Source organism: Nannobrachium achirus (genome assembly GCF_963921795.1).
Source record: "Nannobrachium achirus genome assembly, chromosome: 2".
Lineage (NCBI taxonomy): Eukaryota > Metazoa > Chordata > Actinopteri > Myctophiformes > Myctophidae > Nannobrachium > Nannobrachium achirus.
Genome location: NC_137811.1, coordinates 40,200,898 through 40,220,863, shown reverse-complemented (window position 1 = coordinate 40,220,863; position 19,966 = coordinate 40,200,898). Strand labels below are relative to the sequence as shown.

The 19,966-nt window shown below is 44.6% G+C and overlaps 1 protein-coding gene across 1 annotated transcript in view; it reads right to left on the bottom strand.

Annotated features, from left to right (window-relative positions):
• Positions 1-317: 317 nt before the first annotated feature.
• Positions 318-19,966, bottom strand: part of sema6cb (semaphorin 6Cb) — a 91,020-nt gene continuing 71,371 nt past the window's right edge. The window contains exons 16-19 of the mRNA XM_080749068.1: positions 17,614-17,672; positions 16,833-16,883; positions 12,490-12,645; positions 318-2,100 (exon numbers count right to left, since the gene is read on the bottom strand). Of these exons, the coding sequence (XP_080605194.1) occupies positions 776-2,100; positions 12,490-12,645; positions 16,833-16,883; positions 17,614-17,672 (1,591 nt within the window). The 3' untranslated portion in view covers positions 318-775. The remainder of the gene's footprint in view (positions 2,101-12,489; positions 12,646-16,832; positions 16,884-17,613; positions 17,673-19,966) is intronic.

The window sequence follows — 19,966 nt, the reverse complement described above, 5'->3', positions numbered from 1 at the left end:
TTTATGTTTTTAGCCAAATTGACCATATGGAATTTGTTAATGAATTGCATGATTTGGTATCGTAAAGACACAAGTTGTCCACATACAAACAGTGCTGTGGCCAGGATCTCTTATAGGTTCATTTGATATGCCCAAAGATGAAAGAGTATAAGGCAAAGACATTACTACTTTTAGGGGAATTTGCTGACTTTTCACCACAGGTTACATGTACTGCATATGTATATGTATACATATACGGTGTGGATATAAACACACATATATATACACACACATGCATAATATAAACACATTCGAGGGTGGGGTGGGTTGGGATTATTTGCCAACACTACATCAGAAAAGATAAGCAAAAGCAAGAGTCAGAACTCAAAAGCATCACAGGAGGCTTCAGCTTTCAAGTCCAGAAGATGACCCATGTTTTAAGTTTTCTTTTGAAACACCAAGACTTCCAATAACTAAGTTGCATTGTAAATCCACACTGAGGACATTTGCAGCCTAATATAAGGTGGTGGCATCCTGCCAGCCAGGTCCTTCACTTTTCTATAAGCAAGTAGCTGAGCAATACCAATATGGTACAAAGATATTCATAGGACAAAAAAAGGTTGGGAAAAACAAGTTGAGGTTTTGGCCACAGTGTCAGTGATTGCCACGTGATCAATTGTCTCCCGTCGCAGGTCAGCAACCTAAAGACCTCTACAGTTACTCAAGGGAAGTTCCTTTCAGAGGAGAGCAGATCAGAGAGTTGTTTCTCTAGTGCAGCAGTCCACCTCTGGTCTCCTCAGTAGTTGAACTGTCCCTGTTGGTTAACAGGGGACGTGGCAGGGATGAACAGGGGCTTAGGAGGTACATCGGGTTTAAGTGAGGAGGTCCGGCGCACAATGGCCCCCCTGTGGAGGACCTCCTGCTGCTCACCGTTGTAGCTGTGCTGGCGTGTGAGGTACCCGTTGGGTATGAGCGGGTAGTGGACCTCACAGGCGCTGCCGGTGGAGTTCATCCGAGCTAAGAGCGGAGGTGGTTGGTGGGGCCCTCCTCCGCCCCGTTGGCTGAAGCTGTGTTGGCGGGGGATCATACCTCCTCCTCCTCCTCCCACGCCTCCACTTGACATCTTAGTGGCGGCGGCGATCAGCGAGTGCCTCTGAGAGGAGTGCCTCCTCTCCAGCGTGGACTGGTGATGTGACGGGATGTCTGGAGGCACGTCCATGCGCCGCGTCAGACTGTCACGGGGTAAAGTGGAAGAACTGTAGTAGGGGGCCGACTCTGTCTCGGGGATCTGCGGCTGGATCCGGTTGGCAAAGGCAAGCTGGCCCATGCCACCGCTGGCCATCAGACCAGACGGGGTCATGACCTGTGAGTTCTTGCTGGAACTTGCTTCGTGGATGTGTTTCAGGAGCTCATCTAAAGACGTCACCTCCATCACCTTCTGGGGGTAACAGGGGTAGGGTTGCTGGGACAACATACGCTCAGTGTTGTGAATCTTGCGTTCTTCTGGGTGCGAGGGTCCGCCGACCAGAGCTTGCCCGTTGGACATACCATGGGAATAGGGGAAGACCTGCTGGTGAAGAAGGGCTGAACTTGGCCTGGAGCCCATATTGTGTGATTTGGGCTCCTTGGCGTTGTTGCAGTTCTGGTTCTTCTCCCACTGGTTCTTGAAGGCCTTCATGCTCTTGATGGGCAGCTCTGGGGTGGAGTCCGGCGTGGGCAGACCAGAGAGCTCCGAGGAGTGGTGCAGGTGGTGGGGGTGGACAAGGTCTCCCATGGTGACCCCATGGTGACCGTTTCGCCGCGGCACGTGGTGATCTTTGCCGGGCGGGAAGAAGGAGTTGTAGAATTGGGGAGAAGACACTTCCAGCTTGTCGTCCTTGCTCGGGCTGTCCAGCAGACCATTGAGCTTGGCCAAGCTGCGGAGGGACAGAGCGTGTGGGATGGGAGCCTCAGGGTCCTTGGCCAGCCTCTTGGTTCTGTGGCCAGCGTGGTTACAGTAGCAGGACACCAAGAAGCCAGAGAGGAAGGCTCCCAGCACAAACGCCACCAACACACAGGCGATCAGCAGGGTGTAGTGGACACTGTGATTGGTCTTTTCCACCTCCGGAGGCCGCCTCACACCTTCAACAGATGTAAAACAGAGACAGAGAGAGAGAGAGAGAGAGAGAGAGAAAGAGAGAAAGAGAGAGAGAGCACAAAAAGGCGAGAAATTCAGTTAACAGGTTTGACTGACAGAGCAAAAATAAGGCTAATGTAGGTCAAGTACGGTAGCAGCTGGGACAGGCAGGTTGTGTTTACAGAGGCTTCACTAGGAGGGGAACAGCATAGCATAGGTGGTTGAACTCCGCTCTTGGCTTCCTTCCCTTCCACTGTTAATAGAGCAATAAAGTCTTTCTAGCTCTCCTCTCAGAGAGATAGTGGCAGAGGCCAAGAGCTCCCAAGTTGGTGAGAAATCAATTTTTGAAAGCAACTGCGGCTTAAAATATTGATGGGTACATAGCAGCAGAAACCTACACTGAAAAAATCAGGGTGTTAAATTGACTCGGTGTAAAAATGGACCCTTGTCAGTGAGCAACATTTTGGAGAGTGACATCACTTTCAACAGACTGGGGTGAGTGCACCCGGCGGAGATGAATCTCCCCCCAAAAAATATCTCAGCTCAGTGTGCTCACTGATAGTGGCAGCTTTGCAAATGTGGCCGTGTCATTTCTTAAAACCAAGCTTTGATTGTCTTTACTGCTGTGCCCAAAACAGAGGGATATTATAATCAAGTAGACATGTAAATGTCCTTGGATGATGTGAGCCTAACACCAAACAAGCCACCTCTCACAATCAGAGCTAATTTCGGATCAGTCGCTGCCATCTGTGGTAGTGTTAGGCCGTTCTCTGGCCCTTAATGACAGAAGATGATTAGGATTGAGAGAGAGGGGGATTGGGGGGGGGGGGGGGGACTAGGCTGTGCAGCAGGGTGGGAGAATGCAGGTGTTTCAAAAGCACCAAATTCAATGTTTATTGGAAGCACAGTTTAAAGCTGGTGGATGAGTCTTAATCGTGTTTTTTGAGAAGAGAATGGTGGTGACAGAGTGAGTGAGTGAGTGAGTGAGTGAGTGAGTGAGTGAGTGAGTGAGTGAGTGTGTGTGTGTGTGTGTGTGTGTGTGTGTGTGCGCACGCGCGCGCGTGTGTGTGTGACACACGCACATGGGTAATTACCAGTTGTCTTGGCCCAGACTTGACAAAGTGAGGGCATGTTGCACTGATGACTATGCATTAATTCATTCAAAGCAAAGCTTTGATGATGTACAGTATCACAGCTAAAAATAGAAATCATACCGGGCTATAAAAGCTACAGTATGGTGTGCGCGATCTCATGTGTGCATGTGAGTCTGTATGAGTGTGTGTGTTCTTGCGGCTGCCAGCATGGTGTAAGAATACTGCAAAGTGGTGGAAGCAGCATCTATCATAACAGTACTGTATCTGAATCTGTATCTCATTGTCAGCACAAAGGACATAAGTCTCAATAGCAACTGACACCATGATAACCACATGATGCACGATGGAGAGATGAAGCCTTCATCACTGTCAACACTTTGCTTTGATTGCATCTTAACCACTTAAACCCGATACGCAGCATGTCAAATAGCCATCCACAACTGAACTTGATGGATCTGGTATTTTTGCGGAATAATTGCCTAGTTTCACAGAATGTTCATCCACTTGGGCCAAATGTTCGCCTGTTATTATGACACATCCAGAATAGGTAGGGAATATGGCAAAACTAGCATCAAACATCCTTTATCAATTTAGCCGTGATACAGTAGATATGCTTCTGCTGTGGCTGACTATGTCTTTGTTCACTATTTGGAGAGGACACATGTGAGCAGAGGTGTCGATGAGAGCTCTCCACCCCATTCCCAACGAATCGCTGCTCGCAGCCACAAGTGCAGTTTTGCTACCATTTCCCAGCAGAAGGATAAAATAGTTCTCACTATACAGAACACAATTATCATTCTGGGAATAGCATTTTCAATGGAGCTTCAAATTAAAAATCTTCAATGTTTTCCCACGTCTTTTTTTTTAATTGCTTGGCTTATGGCCACATTAAAAAGTCATAGCTCATTATCGCAATTGTCATTGCTGTGCGTGTGTGTGTGTGTGTGGGGGGGGGGGGGGGGGGGGGGGGGGGGCAAAAGTGATGCCTTCTAATAACTCCTGCCAGCCTGTGTCTTTTCGTGGCATTATATTACACTGGCTGTCAGTCATCTTTACAGCGTCCATGAGGTCTGTGTGTTTCTGTGATGGCCGTTCCAAGGAAACAAGAGGCAGTCTGCTGGTGGTAGGGATATGCAGATTTTATGCGACCAGAAAACGGATGCATGTTGCAGTGAGTCATCCATTCCACACATCCGGGACCATGACCCAACACACACCAGTAGCCAGACTTATTGAAGGGCTCCTATTGGTATGGGGTGGTGGGGTGGCCGTACGAGTCAAGTGGCCTGGTAGGCAGATGAAATGCATGGGGGAGGTAAACATAATCATGACTTGTCACAACATGTTTAGCAAGTGGGTGGGATGACTCAATGACTATGTACGTATGCGTGACATATGGTGGCGTGGTCATGTTGAAATTAACACCCAGCTAGACGTGGGGGTGGACTGGCAAGCTTGCTTAGATGGCACGCAGGAGGTGCATTCAATGCAGGCCAACTGCACTCGCAGGCCCGGTCCGGTCCTCGCATGCCGCTATATCTCTGCCGGTTATTTGCAGTAACAAACTCAACAGAGGGTAACTTGGGAAGTGTTTGTTCTCCAATTTAGAGAGATTAAATGTTTGTACACAGGAGATGGATGAGGGATCTAGCTTTCATCACGTACAACAAGTGACGCTTGTGTGGTTACGGAAGGCCATCAGCGCCTCGGGGACAGAGCCGCTTCGCGGCCATCTCCCCAGCATTTCTCCAAGTGTTTACATAATTTCAGAGTCATTTTCGGTGTTCCTTCCCCTCATATGCTGTCGCATTATATTTCTGTGTCGACTCGACATGGCCCTCAGCTCAGCCAAAGCTTAATATAGAGATACCCAAGTCTGCCAAAAGGTAAACAGACAGATGGGCTGTGTGAGTGGAGGCGGAGGGGGGAGCGATGGTGACAGCGAGGGAGAAAAGGGAAAGAAGGGAGATGAGATAAAGTTCAACCTTGGCAAGAAACCGGCAATGAAGAGGCGAGTGAATAGGTGAAGACTCAAGATCCAAGAGATAAGGGTGATTTATACCTGGTTGCGCGCTGGTGTCGCACGCTGAAAATAGACGTTAGATCTTCTATTTTGGGTGCACGACTCCGGTGTGCAGCTGAGTATAACAGGCCAGGGCTTACAGTATATAGGAGAGCATGAGAAGGAGAACAGAAAGGGGATGAAAGCCAATGAGCAAAAATAAAAAAAGTGACAGCGAGTGGGGGACAGAGAGAGAGGAGCAGATTGTAAGGAGGAGTACAGTGAGAGAGAGAGAGAGAGAGAGAGAGAGAGAGAGAGAGAGAGGAGGGAGAGGCAGAAAGGGTGAGAGTGAGAGAGAGAGGCAGACAGACGCGCCAGGGTGAGTGACAGACGTTTTGAAGCCTGGCACTCTGCAGCAGCTTGTGTTATGGTAGGAGAGAGAGAGAGAACGCTATTGCTCAGCTCGCGCTCCTCCGTCGCCTCGTAGGAAGAGGAAAAGCTCTGTGATTGTATCCATATTGTTAAAAATAGATGGAGCGGTAGGTTATGTAAGCAAGCAAAGGGTTTATGCAACATTGCCTGTGCTGCGTCTTACTAATTGGAGATATATTTGTTTGTGGGGAAGAGAGAGTTGATGCGCCTAGTTGTACACGCAAGGTGTTCTTACCTCAGGTGATAGGGAGAGGAAACGCACACTTTCAGTGGGAAATACTTAAACGATACAATAACAGTAATATTGGTTGAGGCAAGTGCTTACAGGCAGCTTAAATTTAAGTACACAGGAGATAGCACACATGCGCTTTTGTATGGCTCCAGTTGTGCTCAAAAGGTTGAATCTTATTTTTTGCACCAATGGAAATGAATTCTTTCCATCTCTAAATGGACATGAAAGGACTTAAATGGACATGAAAGGACTTTCCTCTGTGAGGAACGGTGATCTCCATTCTTCTATAATGTATTTTCAAGGTCACAGCAGGTGACATTCAAAACAGCGGACCCACTTTCTCCTTTGCGTGTGTAACTTTTCCATTGTGACGGGCATTTCTCAAGGGCACGCTCAAATGTTTTTCAACTTGGAAAACCAACCATGTGCTATTTCTGTGCATTGAGAGAAGATGTTCCAAAATAGCCTTAATTAGTTTCTGCGTCTCCAAGCTTTAGGAGCATATGTAATTGTTCCGTTAATGGATACTCGATCCCAATGAGAAGGAACTGAGAGGAAAATTCCCCCGGGCTTCATAGGCGAGCATTACCTCTACTAATGCCAGAGGTTCATTTCTACTGTGTTAAACAATAACAACATTAATGGGTGAAAGTCTTCCATTTCTGCACAAATGGAAATAATGAACTATTTTCTATTTCAAAGAGAATTGTTCAGGGTGGCAAAAGAGCAATTTTGTGGCTTACCATGACATGGTAATTTGACAATTTAAATATCTGATGTCAGTGTGCTGACAGAGATGGTTAACGAACAGTAGCTTGATTGTGTAGGTGAATAAGTGTGCAGTGCATGCTTTACCTTTGTATGTGCGTTAGTGTACTGTATGTGCATGATTGTGTACATTATGTGGATACTGTTAAGTGTACGTGCACAAGGGTCTGGGTTGCTGAGTGAGTGAATTCAATCATGTACGACTTGTTATTAGAAATTTGCATAATATTCCACATCATTGCCCAGCCAATTGGATGCGGTTTGATTTATGCGCATGAGGTAATATGATATGCTGTAATGTAACTGATCCATTCCAATTGAAAGGTAGTGGTAATGAGCACCGCATTTCACTTTAGGTGTGGTGATGCATACGGAGCATCGACAGGTTTCATTACTATTTTGATTAAATACGGGTAAATTACGCATGCTGTACCACCTGGCATCCAGATACACACAGATTTCCTGATTTTTTTTTCTTATAATAAAATGTGTTAAAAAAAAAACATTTAATTAAACAAATATGTCTCACCACATGGATGTACAAAAAAGGTTTTACAGTAAATACTTCTACAGCAGCGTGGTTGAATTGACATCTCATGAAATCATTGCAGGCTATCAAATCAGGCCCAGCACATGCATCATGCAACAGTATAAAATGCTTTTAAAAAATACACATTTTGCCATTTGGTGGATGGTAAAGCATACAGAAAGTTCCAAATATAATTATGTATTGTTGTTACTGAAACAAAATACTGTACATACACTCAAATCCTCAGTGTGTGTACAAATGGAAATAAGTGGACCATTATGGGTCAGTTTGGTTTCATGTACAGTATACTCTCTAAAATGTTTAATTAACACTCAATATTTTACACATTAGAACTTCTGCTTTACCAACCAGCTTAGAGAGACAATCCAAATAAAGTGAACGTTTTATCGCAGTAATACGGTCAAATGAAAACATCTATACTAATCTAGCTTGACACCTTAAAAGGGTTTGTAGAAGAATGCCCACACAGATATTGAGCATAATGGTGCATGTTTTCCCATCTCAATTTACATGTCAAACTGGATGCAAAGATGTAAAAACAAGAAGAAAGGAGTAAGAAAAGAAGAAGGAAAAAAGAAAACACCACTTCATATTCTGTCCTTGTATCAGGTAAGGATGTCAGTTATAGTTTGACAGTTATTGCCAGAGGAGTGCATTGTCTCTCTAAGGTGGGCCATTAAGAGAAAGTGCTTTCAGGCTACTAAAAACACAGCCAAGCACAGTTTCAGCCATAGGTTTGAAACTTGGAAAAGACAGACCATAAAGAGGATCAAGGGTTGAGAGGATTCAACAAAGGAGGCAGGTACAGCTAAAAGGGTTAGTTCAACAAAAAACAAAAACAAAAATAAAAAACAGGCAGGTAAAAGTGAGAACTATTCCCCAGAGGTCAAGGAGACAGAGGAAAGGGTAAGGGGTTAGAGGGCTAGGAGTCAGAACAACTGCATAGAAAGATTTGATCACTGTGGGCCCCGAAGATCACTGTGACACACTCAACACACTCTCCACCCTCACACTGAACTCATTTAAGTGCACTACACAGTCAAATCCTCAGTGTTAAATGTCACCAAATGGACCCGTAAGTGAGTTAAAAATGGAAACATTAATACTCAGGATTTTTACTGTGTAACTGTCATGAAATAAAACAACGTTAAAATGGTGCATTAAAGGACAACTTTGGTTTTTTACAATAAGGTTTCATATTTTAGATTGTAATTAGAGAAAAGAAAAAGTGAGTGTTAAAATGTTCTCTTTTGCTTTGTTCTATTGTTTTATCGCGTTTACCGTGCTAAAATGTGGGGCATGCGTACGCATGGGGCATGCGTACAAGTGGCTAAATATGTCTTTTTAGACACAATAAGCCAGCAGTTTCTTTATTGCCATTTACAGTAGCACTTCTCGACCCCATAAGTCACATCCAACCATGAAAGGTTACATTGTATCTTGGGAATGGGCTTATTCTGTGTAAAATGACATATTTAGCCACTTGTACGCATGCCCCCAACCACTGAAATAAGAATCTCTAAAACAATAGAAAGTAGTAAATGAAATCAATTTAACACTCATCTTTTATATTCTTTAATTACAATCTAAAATATGAACCCTTGTTGTAAAAAACTAAAGTTGTCCTTTAAGTAAAGTGACGTATTCTTTAAACTGATGGATTATATACTGTAAAGTTGACATTCTGTACGCGCAATGACTTGTAGGGAGTTGTAAGATGAGTAAAACATGAGGTCACTCATGATGTCAGATAGTTGCTGTGAAAGCGCTGATGAGCCTAGTTTTGAGCGATCTTTAATGAGTGCCATTAAGACATGGCAGTGACTAAAACTTACGCAAAATTGGCAGCTCCACATAAACCAGCTGGGCATCTTTTTTTCTCTTTTTTTTTTATCCGTGCCGCTCCTACATTTGGCTTTGTGTGCATGTTCGTCCGTTCCGCATGTCCGTCACGAAGAACTTGGCATTGGCCAAGCTTTGTGAACCGCTGGGGTAGTTTTTCCGCAGTGGTACACTCATCACGCCACTACAGAGCAAATGTCATTTATTTAAATGTTTGCTTTCTACAGAGCAGTGTTCCCAAAATCAGATAACCACCATGTGAAAAATCTATACCAATAGTTACTGGTGAAATGAGGGCTTCTGGAGAGAGGAGATGTAAAGAGGAATTCATTTGTCTTAAACCGAGAATTAAATGGGTGAAGACAATAGCGGAACAGAATCAATACCTTGAAAGGAAATAACGCAGGCAGTGTTTTGCCACGGTCTTCAGAGGTATAAATAACTCTTTAGAAGACTTGTTAGCAACGACCCCCCCCCCCCCCCCCCAGAGGACACCGGCACAAACATGAAAAAGGTTCAGTTGGGGTTCGCTCACTGCTCCTCCTACAGCATTTTAATGAGCCTGCTTCACTTGCTTCCGTTATTAATCCATCTCCCTTTGTTCGTCGGCTAAATGACCCGTTAGCCTAGGGCTCTTTGGTCACCCTGTGACGCTAGTTCATCTGACAGTGAAAAGGTCAATTCACCATAGTGATAAGGTGGGACAGGAAACAAATTGGTACACACATGTATAAGACACGTGTCAGGTAAATATCGTGCTATGAGCACATACTGTAGGTCTGCCTGCTTCACACCATGGAGAGGTGGGTGTATTCCCCTGATGAAGACAGTTTTAGTATAACCTGGCTGCTGGTGTCTTTCTTCTTAGTACCTGCCTTTTAGGGTATCGCAGTGTTTACATAACACTCACTCTGCACTCAGCTAGAACCCATATTGGAGTTCATCTCTTACCTTGGACAAATCTGCTTAGGTACAGCATGTGCTAGATAGAACAACGTCCTGGGATTTGACATGGCTTGTGTATTACTTAGGAGTCAGCATTTCTATCTGTTGTCTCTTATACTAGTCTATAGCATTAAACAAAATGATGTTATGTTTACTTCACATACAGCACAGCCAGTCTTCCCTGTGTCACTATGTAAACCAAGTCAGTAGTGGGGTGACAAGGGCCCCACAATGCAATAAATTGTATTTTATAGTGTTAAAGATTATGGCAGATTTACTTTTATTCTTTTTGCGTAGTGATTCTCATTTAAACCCTGACATCAACCGGATGCAACTTTCACATTATTTCCTCTACTCCTCACACGGTTTGTAATATTTCTTGAGGAATCATAGTATTATGAACTTCCGATAACTATGTTTCTTTGCCTTTCATTGTAAAACGCATACAGTGCACTGTATAGTACTATATACAGTGCAGGTAGGTGCATGTCACCAGAAGGGTTGGCCTCCATTTGGCAGGTTGGGGTTCGGCATATTGCTGCAAAGACGGATCAATAAGATTGTTGCTGGGATTGAACATATGACCAACTGTTTGTTACTGTCACTAACTAAACCTCATGCTGAATCTAACCCTAAATCATCACACATATATATACGTTGTACACTATGCAGTTTGTGATTATGTGTACATAGTCCTGGGTGACTTTTGCCTAGATTACAATTAATTCATGATTTTGTAGATCTGATATTTTCACTATTTTTGTATTTCACCATTGTAGAAAGTATAACAGAAGGGTTAAGTGTCAGACTAATCAATTTGGTTGAATATAAAAAAAATCTATTCTCATTTATTTAAAAAAAAGCTTCTCGGTTGTTTGGTTATAAGGCAGTTATTGTTCTAAATATCAGTATGTATAGCTACTTACTAAGAGATAACTAGAGATAGAGGTAAAGAATAAATCTGTGACACTGTTTCTTCCACCATGGCTGCTGTTTTCCACTGCTCTCCAGACTCGAGCTGCAGCAGCAACGACATTGGCTGAAGTCGATGGCATTGCTCTAGTTTCCATTACATCCCTCCTCCTCGCCATGGGCTGACTCGCGGGCCCAGGCTCCCGGCTGGTTATTTATTTGTTACAGGTTTTTTCTCATTTGAGTCTGAGTGGCTCATCATTGCTGTCACAGACACTGAATGGAAGCCTCGCTGGCTCAGGATTTATGGACTAAAACACGGTGTCAGAGGAAGCCAGTGACGAAGGAAGACATAATGTAAGTCTTTACGTGCGACTTGATATTCAGGGTTCCACTACGGAGCAATACTGTATGGAAATTACATTTTTGTGGTTAGCGTCCCGTAACAAAATGGCAGCAGGTTCAATGCCCTCAGTGGTGAATGATTCTGTCCAGTTGCAGTGCTGTGTGTCTCTAACAAGACACAGAGCCTGCTCGGTAATTGAAAGTTTCACCGGATGAAACCTTCAGTTAAAAGCTAAATGTAACATGTGAACGCAGACAGCAGGAGGAGAGAAGACAGAGTTTCCACTTCCGTGGCATGCGTTCTTGAAGGTTGGAAACATGCCGGGGAACAGGAAGGCCATTTGTGCACTGACGAGCCAAATAAGATGAGGCAAGCCAAGAAATAAGATGAGGCTGTGCGGATGGACATTTGTTTACACTTGCATGTATGTTCAGTTTGACTGGAGGACTTTATTAGATCCAGTGCAGGATCTGTTTACGTGATTAAATCTTCTAAACTCCTGGCTGCATAGCTAAGCACATCTACTGTAGATTTAAGATGGAATGTATTTACAGTACATGAACGGCAACATCGTAACCGTCAGCAAACCTTTTGGAATGCTTCTGTTTCTTATGCCATCAATATCTTTCTGCTAAGCGTAGTGGTCCGTGATGTTATCTACCGTTTATCTTGTAGCACCTTTCAGCCTTATCACAAAGTGCTTTAAATCTTTGGTAAGCTGACTGGGCAATTATCAATCATGTCACATCCGATTGGAGATTAAGCAAAACTAATGAAGTGTATGGGCAAAACAGCTAATTAAAGCTTAATGCTTTTTACTAAGAGATCGATTAATCTGGAGAGTTGCGCCTGGTTTATACGTAGTTGCGCGACACGTAGTTGCAGCCAAGATATAACTCGGAGTTGAGATGTTAGTGAAGTACTTCAAGTGTTATTTCACTGCTGGAAGAACATCCCATTTTTAGCTTGCACACTTACATGTGAGGGCATCACAGATAAGGCTTTGGTTTTCTTTTTCTAGACTCAAGATGGTAATCATTGCGAACAACGAACACCACCGAGGGGAGCATCACTCTGGATACATACAGTATGGTGGTAGCATGCTGCTGAAAAGGGCAGATGTTCTCCCACAGTGAAATGCAATCTTTAACTTTCAACAGCGCTGTTAGTTGTCAGCCTGGTTAGAAGTGTACAGTGAAGCTTCTAGGGCCCAGCAGTGCAAATCCTCTGCAGGTCAGAATTAAGCAAGAACAGACACCCCACCCCCTTACCCTCCATCTCCACACTGATTGGCTCCGAGTCAGGTGACCCCTGTTCCCCAACTGGGGGAGGGCCATCAGGACCTGTACCTCTTTCAGGGTCACCTGCCTCCTTTGGGAATGCCGCCCCCTGATAGGTTGTGCTGGCGCTTGTGGGTGTGGTCTTCCCTGTAGTTGTAGTGAGGGGGAGGAGGGGCAACAAAGTGATCGATTAGTGCAATGTGAAATTACAACAAATCATTTTGTAAAATATCAAAGTCAGATCAATCCCAGTGTGGAAAAGATTAGTCAAAGCTGTCAACGACTTGCCGAGAGCTCGCATTCATGACAGTAAGGAAAAGTGACAAGTGCACAGAGCGCAACATAGTAGGCTAATTTACAAACAAGCTTGGACTCTCTTCTCTGTGGTTGCTACATTTTGTCATGTTATTAGCTCAACAATGCACCTCATCAGTCTCTCCACAAAACTGATTTTGTGGTTTTGATTTGGGTTGTTTTTCCAAAGAGCTTACAGTTGACCCATTACCTACCACGTTTGTGACAGAAAATACCTCACAACCTTGAAACGATGAAAAAAAAAAAAAGTCTAGTCTAATGTAAAATTTGCAATTACACTGCATACTGTATCTACATAAAAAACCTTGCAAAGGGCTTTGTAACTTTTCAAATAGCTGCAGGCAGCAAAAACCCTTTGAGGAAAATAGGAATGCTCAGTGCCGTTATGATTTGAATAGTCTGCTGGCTGCAAGTTTTTCCCAAACTTTGCTGCCTTTTGTTTGTTACTGAAGCACTGAGGAATCTGTAGTCACTGGTGCTCCAGTCTATTTTATAGCAAATCCCCCTTTTGTTGGGTGGCTTTGGTCCAGCTGGCTGGACCCCGTATGAATGAGCCTTCCAGTGCAGATCGACTTCTACCATTGTTAAAATGTCTTCCGTGCCTGCTCCACTGCGGTTAAGTGTTTTCACAGATAGGTGGAAACAGATACTGGTACCTGGCTAGGTGATAGTTTTTACTATACCTCTTTTTTCCCCCACTATTTCATCAAAGCTTTTTCACAGGCAACATCCCTAGGTCAAACATATTATAGTCAATGGCAAACCGCTTACAGAAAACACGATAACAGCCAATTCCTGTGATTACTTTAAAGCATCCGGCAAGAAAACCTGCTGGGTTTTTGCCTTGTATTATCAAACATATTTATTTTCATGACACACATTCGCAGGAGTGCGCTCTTCAGTCACTCAGTTTGTCCTTGAAGTTTGATCTGCATCACGCGGCTATTGGCTTGGGCTTTCCCACTAATAAGCCAACCATAATGTTAGCATACTGAAGAGTGCCTGCCCAGACTGGAGGCGAAAGGGCCGTTTCTCTCTCCATCTCTCTGTGCCAGTTGACAGCTTTCGCTCTGAATAAGGTGCCCTGTCAGTGCGCCATCTGTGCCAGGCAAATTAAAGCGGCACACAAGGGAGACCTGGGCCTTAGTGCACTGGACAATAGCTCCAGGACTTTAATATTCGCTCAATTTATCATGTTTGTGTTGGTGTCCCAGTGCATTTGTGCGTGTTGATATTGTTTTCCCTCACGAAGTACAAAGAAGGCATGTTACGCAACAGAGAGGCATTTGATTACCTACGGAGATGAGGTTCTGTCTCACACCCTCTCTCTCTATGGAGGTTCTGTCTCACACCCTCTCTATGGTCTCTATGGAGGTTCTGTCTCACACCCTCTCTCTCTATGGAGGTTCTGTCTCACACCCTCTCTCTCTATGGAGGTTCTGTCTCACACCCTCTCTCTCTATGGAGGTTCTGTCTCACACCCTCTCTCTCTATGGAGGTTCTGTCTCACACCCTCTCTCTCTATGGAGGTTCTGTCTCACACCCTCTCTCTCTATGGAGGTTCTGTCTCACACCCTCTCTCTCTATGGAGGTTCTGTCTCACACCCTCTCTCTCTATGGAGGTTCTGTCTCACACCCTCTCTCTCTATGGAGGTTCTGTCTCACACCCTCTCTCTCTATGGAGGTTCTGTCTCACACCCTCTCTCTCTATGGAGGTTCTGTCTCACACCCTCTCTCTCTATGGAGGTTCTGTCTCACACCCTCTCTCTCTATGGAGGTTCTGTCTCACACCCTCTCTCTCTATGGAGGTTCTGTCTCACACCCTCTCTCTCTATGGAGGTTCTGTCTCACACCCTCTCTATGGTCTCTATAGAGGTTCTGTCTCACACCCTCTCTATGGTCTCTATGGAGGTTCTGTCTCACACCCTCTCTCTCTATGGAGGTTCTGTCTCACACCCTCTCTCTCTATGGAGGTTCTGTCTCACACCCTCTCTCTCTATGGAGGTTCTGTCTCACACCCTCTCTCTCTATGGACCGGGATTGTTTGGCCACGAGGGAGAGGATGAAAGGGAGGGTCCCGCCCTTGGCGTGCTCCCTATTGGGGGGAATGGAGCCGCAGGTACCATAGCAGCTTTGTTCAGCATATGGGCTGTTTTATCGTCTAGGAAAGCTGATAATTGATCTTCAGTGTGAAGGCTTAAACGTTTTTTTTTTCTTCTTTTTCAGACAAAGTAAAAAAAAAAGAAAGAAAAAAAAATGAATCTGGCTGTGTATGGAGAACTTCAAACAATGCGAGCAAGCATGGGGATGGAGGGAGCTCCATGGGATTAAGCAGCAGGGTTGCTTCATTAAGCCTTGCTTGCCCAATGAGTGGTAACTCCTTCGGCAGGGAGGGTACACAAGAGCATGGAGGGACTATGGGACTGGGGAGGTCTGGTGCTAAGCCACCAGCAGACACAATGGCACTCTGTTGGGAGATGGAGAGAGACTGGGCGAGATGTTGGATGGATTGCTCTGCGCAACAGTGACGGTACTAATCACTGGGCTGGATAATAAACCATCACCATTAGCTCCCCCGCAGTGTAACAGAGTAGGAAAAAAGTTTCCCTTCTCTCAGCAACTGACTTAACTTTTTGTTGGAATGGTAGCCTTAAAGGGACACTTGTCTCACTGTTGATGTGAACATGGTCGTGATTTGGTGAACGGTGAACTGATTATCCGTTTGCAATTAACTTCAACCCTAGCTTCCCTATTCACGGGGTGATCATTCAGCAAAAATAGCTGATCGACAAGCTCACATTGCATTGCAACGCAATGTTGTGAGCTTGTGGATCGGCTATATTTTGCACAAGAGATTTATTTATAGCAGGAAGTGCTAGCAGACCTAAAAAATATATATATTTTCAAGCTTTTATTCGATAGTGGCAGAGAAAAGAGATAGGAAATGCTGAGAGAGTAGGGGAATGACATTAACAAAATATGTTTAGGTCGGCTGGGAATCAAACCAGGGAGTGGGGACTGGATGATATGGGCATTTTGTGGTATGTGGTATGCACCCTAACCACTTGGCTATTAGGACGCCCAACCCTAGTGACATCTCCAGGGGAAACTTTTGAACAGAAAACTGCTCAATTTTATGGCCGCAAATGGAACATTAGCCATACAACAAATAGAGATGTAAAAACAAAAAAAAAATGTTTCCCTTTAAAATGGTTTGCTAACACAGCCTCGCTCTCACCCTTCTCATGGCTAGCCAATGACATTGCATTCCCATTCCAGGGCTAATAATACGGGTTTCAGTGTCTGGCCAGTGGAGTAATGGGACGTGACATGGATGATGATCCCCCCCCCTGATACAGGGCATTAGGCAGCCTGGCCACCATGGCTACAGGCCTGTCAAAGGAGTGATGCTACCACCGCTCCGGACAATAGCTCCAATGTTTAAGCTGTCGGTTCGAGTGAGAGAGACAGGGGTGGCATGGGGGACCATGGTCTTTTGCCACACAAGAGCCGCTCCAGCCCCACTTGGTTGTAAACCAGCAGCAAAAACATAAACAAAATAGCAGTGAAAATAGCAGATTTACAAGAACACAAAGCCTTGGGGTGCGATGCGTTGTGTACTTGTAGATCAGCTATAAAACGAACTGTTTTGGACATACACGGTATCCACCCAAGAACGATATATTACCAAGGGTCATCTACTATGTGTAGTAGCGCGCAATTTCACTGCCTGCATTTTTGCTACCTGCTGCATTGAGCATGGTACATTACAATAAGGCCTGATTTATAATTGGTTGCGTGCGGGTTGTGTCGCACAACAAAATTGCAGATCTACAAGATCACAATGTGTTGCACCGCAACGTGTTGGGAGCTTGTGGACCGGCTATTTTCGGTGCACGACACTGGCACGCAACTAAGTATAACTGCAATCCCCCTGAACTATGTGGTAACCAGGAATCTAAGACTACTGAAACAGCTACAGTACATGGCACAGTGAGTGTAAGGTAAAGGTGACTGACCATACGCTGAATCGGCTGCTGTGTTTTGTCTCCGTGTGGTTGCCAGGATGTCTGGAGAAGAATGAGATAAATACAATTAAAAACAACATGCTGGGAATACTTGAGAGGCCAATAACTTCCATTCACTTCTTATGGGAGAAAGCTTTCCTGTCCTTTGCGTTCTTGATCACATCCCTGTACATGTGTGTGTGTGTGTGTGTGTGTGTGTGTGTGTGTGTGTGTGTGTGTGTGTGTGTGTGTATATATATATATATATATATACTGTGTGTGTGTGTGGGTATATATATAATATATGTATATATGTATATATGTATATATATATATATATATATATATATATATATATATATATAGTTTAGATGGTTTATGATACTGTATTGTGTGCTCAGTCAGGGGACGGATGTGACGCCTTGAAAAAAAGGGTGATGATTCCTGTCTTCTAGACCACTTTAACTACATAATCAAACCAGGGTATGAGCAATTAATGCTTAATTAACACAGGGAAAATGGGAACAGTTTTCCTATAGGGGTTGAGAATGGAGGCGGGCAAAATTAATCTCTTAACTCCTTTGGTGTGAACTCAGCCGCTGCCCTTGCTGAGACGGCGAAATGAACGCACTGGAATACTGCATTACAATTTGTTAGAATGCCAATCACTCAAGTCTTCTGTCTTTTAGACACAGGGATCCATTAACTTACAAACTCAATAACTTATTCTGGGAGAGCCTCTATTGGCTGAGAGTCATAGTAAATATAATTATATAAGTGTTTAAAACCGTACCATGGCAGGTGTCAGGGTACTGGAGGTAGCCGTCCTCCACATCCTGTTCAAACCCGCCCCTGGAGAGAAAGGAAAAGACACGCACGCACACGCACACGCGCACACACACACACACACACACACACACAAAAAACATCTCACTTTATATTTGCATCAATCAATTTGTATTTGTTGTCCATCATAACAGAGCCTAACTGGCCTCTTAATTTACTGCGTTGCGGAGACCTTTTAAAATGTGTTTTGTTTACAGGAAAGGGAGTTGTGAGTTTATGTACTGTATATGTGTGAAACCAAAATTAATCTCCCGTTTTGTCTGGCTGAGGTCAGAGTGTCTGTGTCTTTTGTGGTTCCATTATCCATTATTGTGCCAAGCCTCGATAATTTTGTAATCATCGACTGTACCGTTTTATGGAATTGAGAAAGCGTGTGTTTGTGTGTGTCTTGTACAGTGTTGTTGAGACATATCTTTGGGCCAACTTTTATCTGAATTCACTGAACAATGGCAGATGTTCTTTGTCAAACTGTTCCTTCTCATGCCAAGCTCTCAACGTACAGTATGTGCTATGTTCCTACCAAAGAAATATTCATATTCCTTCATTTGTTGCTTAACTCGTTTATTATTGATTGGGAAAATTAACTTCACAGCCTTTGATTTATATTTTCCGCTGTAGCCGCGAAAAATTTGTCTACAAATGACTTGCTGCAATGGACGCATCATCTTTCACCTTGGAGTCAATCAGAAATCAAAGACCCGAACGCATCCAGACGCATCCCTTCCATAAGTAATGAGATGGCACTGACGCACCAGTGAGCGAGTGCCCCCTTAGTTGAGCAGCGCACAATTACATCAATGCCAATGAACCTCGACTGCATGTGCAATAAAAGGGCCAGAACGACACATGAACACTAATACAAGCGCGAGTTCTGCAGAGACTTGTTTCTCAGAATAAAAACAAGAAAACAGCCAGCGCTCAGTAATGTCCTTTCATTAATGTATTTGCCTCGCCCAGGAGAAAAGTAACAAACACGTTTCGACCTGGTCTTCCTCAGCGTTGTAAAAAGTCCTTTTCAGCTTCTCTTTGGATGGATGTTCTGTGGCCTCTGAATTACATTTAGGACGGGCAAGAGCAGATGTACTGTAACTGTCCAAATAGAAGCTCCCTTGTATGTGTGTCGGGGTCTGCATTGATCAACAGGTGTGCAGTCACACCCAGCCCAGAGTCTAATTAGGTTGACCCAGGCCAGGTGTTACTGCATATATCAGCCGCACAGTAGCGTTAAGTCCCTTTCTATTCCAAGGATCATTTTGTTAAGAGGAAGGAGGAGGAAAAGTGCAGCCTTCCTGGCACACGATGCTCCCCAGGGACAGGGGGGCAGGAGAGCGAGAGCTAGAGCCGCGCGCGCACACACACACACACACACACACACACACACACACACACACACACACACACACACACACACACACACACACACACACACACACACACACACACACACACACACACACACACACACACACACACACACACACACACACACACACACACACACACACACACACACACACACACACAGTGAGAGAGCAAGAGCAAGAGAGCAGTGGAAACTTTGCTTCTTTGGGTCAAGTCAGTCAACAATTTATGCCACCTCTGGGTAAGGTAGAGAGCAGAGGAGAGAATGATAGTTTGAGTGAGTGTGTGTGTGAGAGAGAGAGAGAGAGAGAGAGAGAGAGAGAGAGATAGAGAGAGAGGTGAAACAGAGAGAGAGAGACAAGGAGGAGGGTGAAAAATAGAGGGAAATAATATTTCCCTCTATTTTTCACCCTTTATATTATAAAGATGCAGAGACAAAGGAAAGAGGAGGAGGAGGAGGAGGAGGTCCCTGGTTATTTGCAGTCCATCCCCCTTACTGACTTCATGAGCTGCTGTGCTTGGCCCTGGAGCCAAGCTCTGCCAAAGACTGCCTCCTGACACCGTTCCTTTCCCTTTCTCTCCCCTCGCCTCTTTTCTCTCAGAACCCCTCTTCTTTTCTCTTGCCTTCTTTCAACCTCTCCATCTCTTTGCTTTCCCCTCAGCCTCCATCTTCCTTCTGTCTCTTCCTTTCTTCCCCAGTTTACTTTTTGTCCAGTCCTCCTTCCCTACCTTCCCGTTTCTCCATCTTACTTTTGCTCTCCATGTTTCACTCTCACCCCGCCTCTCCTTTAGACGGCCCCTCCCCTCTCTCCCTAGTGGACAGAGGCAGGCGGCCTGGCCGGGCAGAATATTGTGGTCAATCTCTCTCAGGTTCTAGTCCATTGGTTTCCAACATGCCACTATCCTGCCTGACAAACATTGGCTCATAAATCAAACTT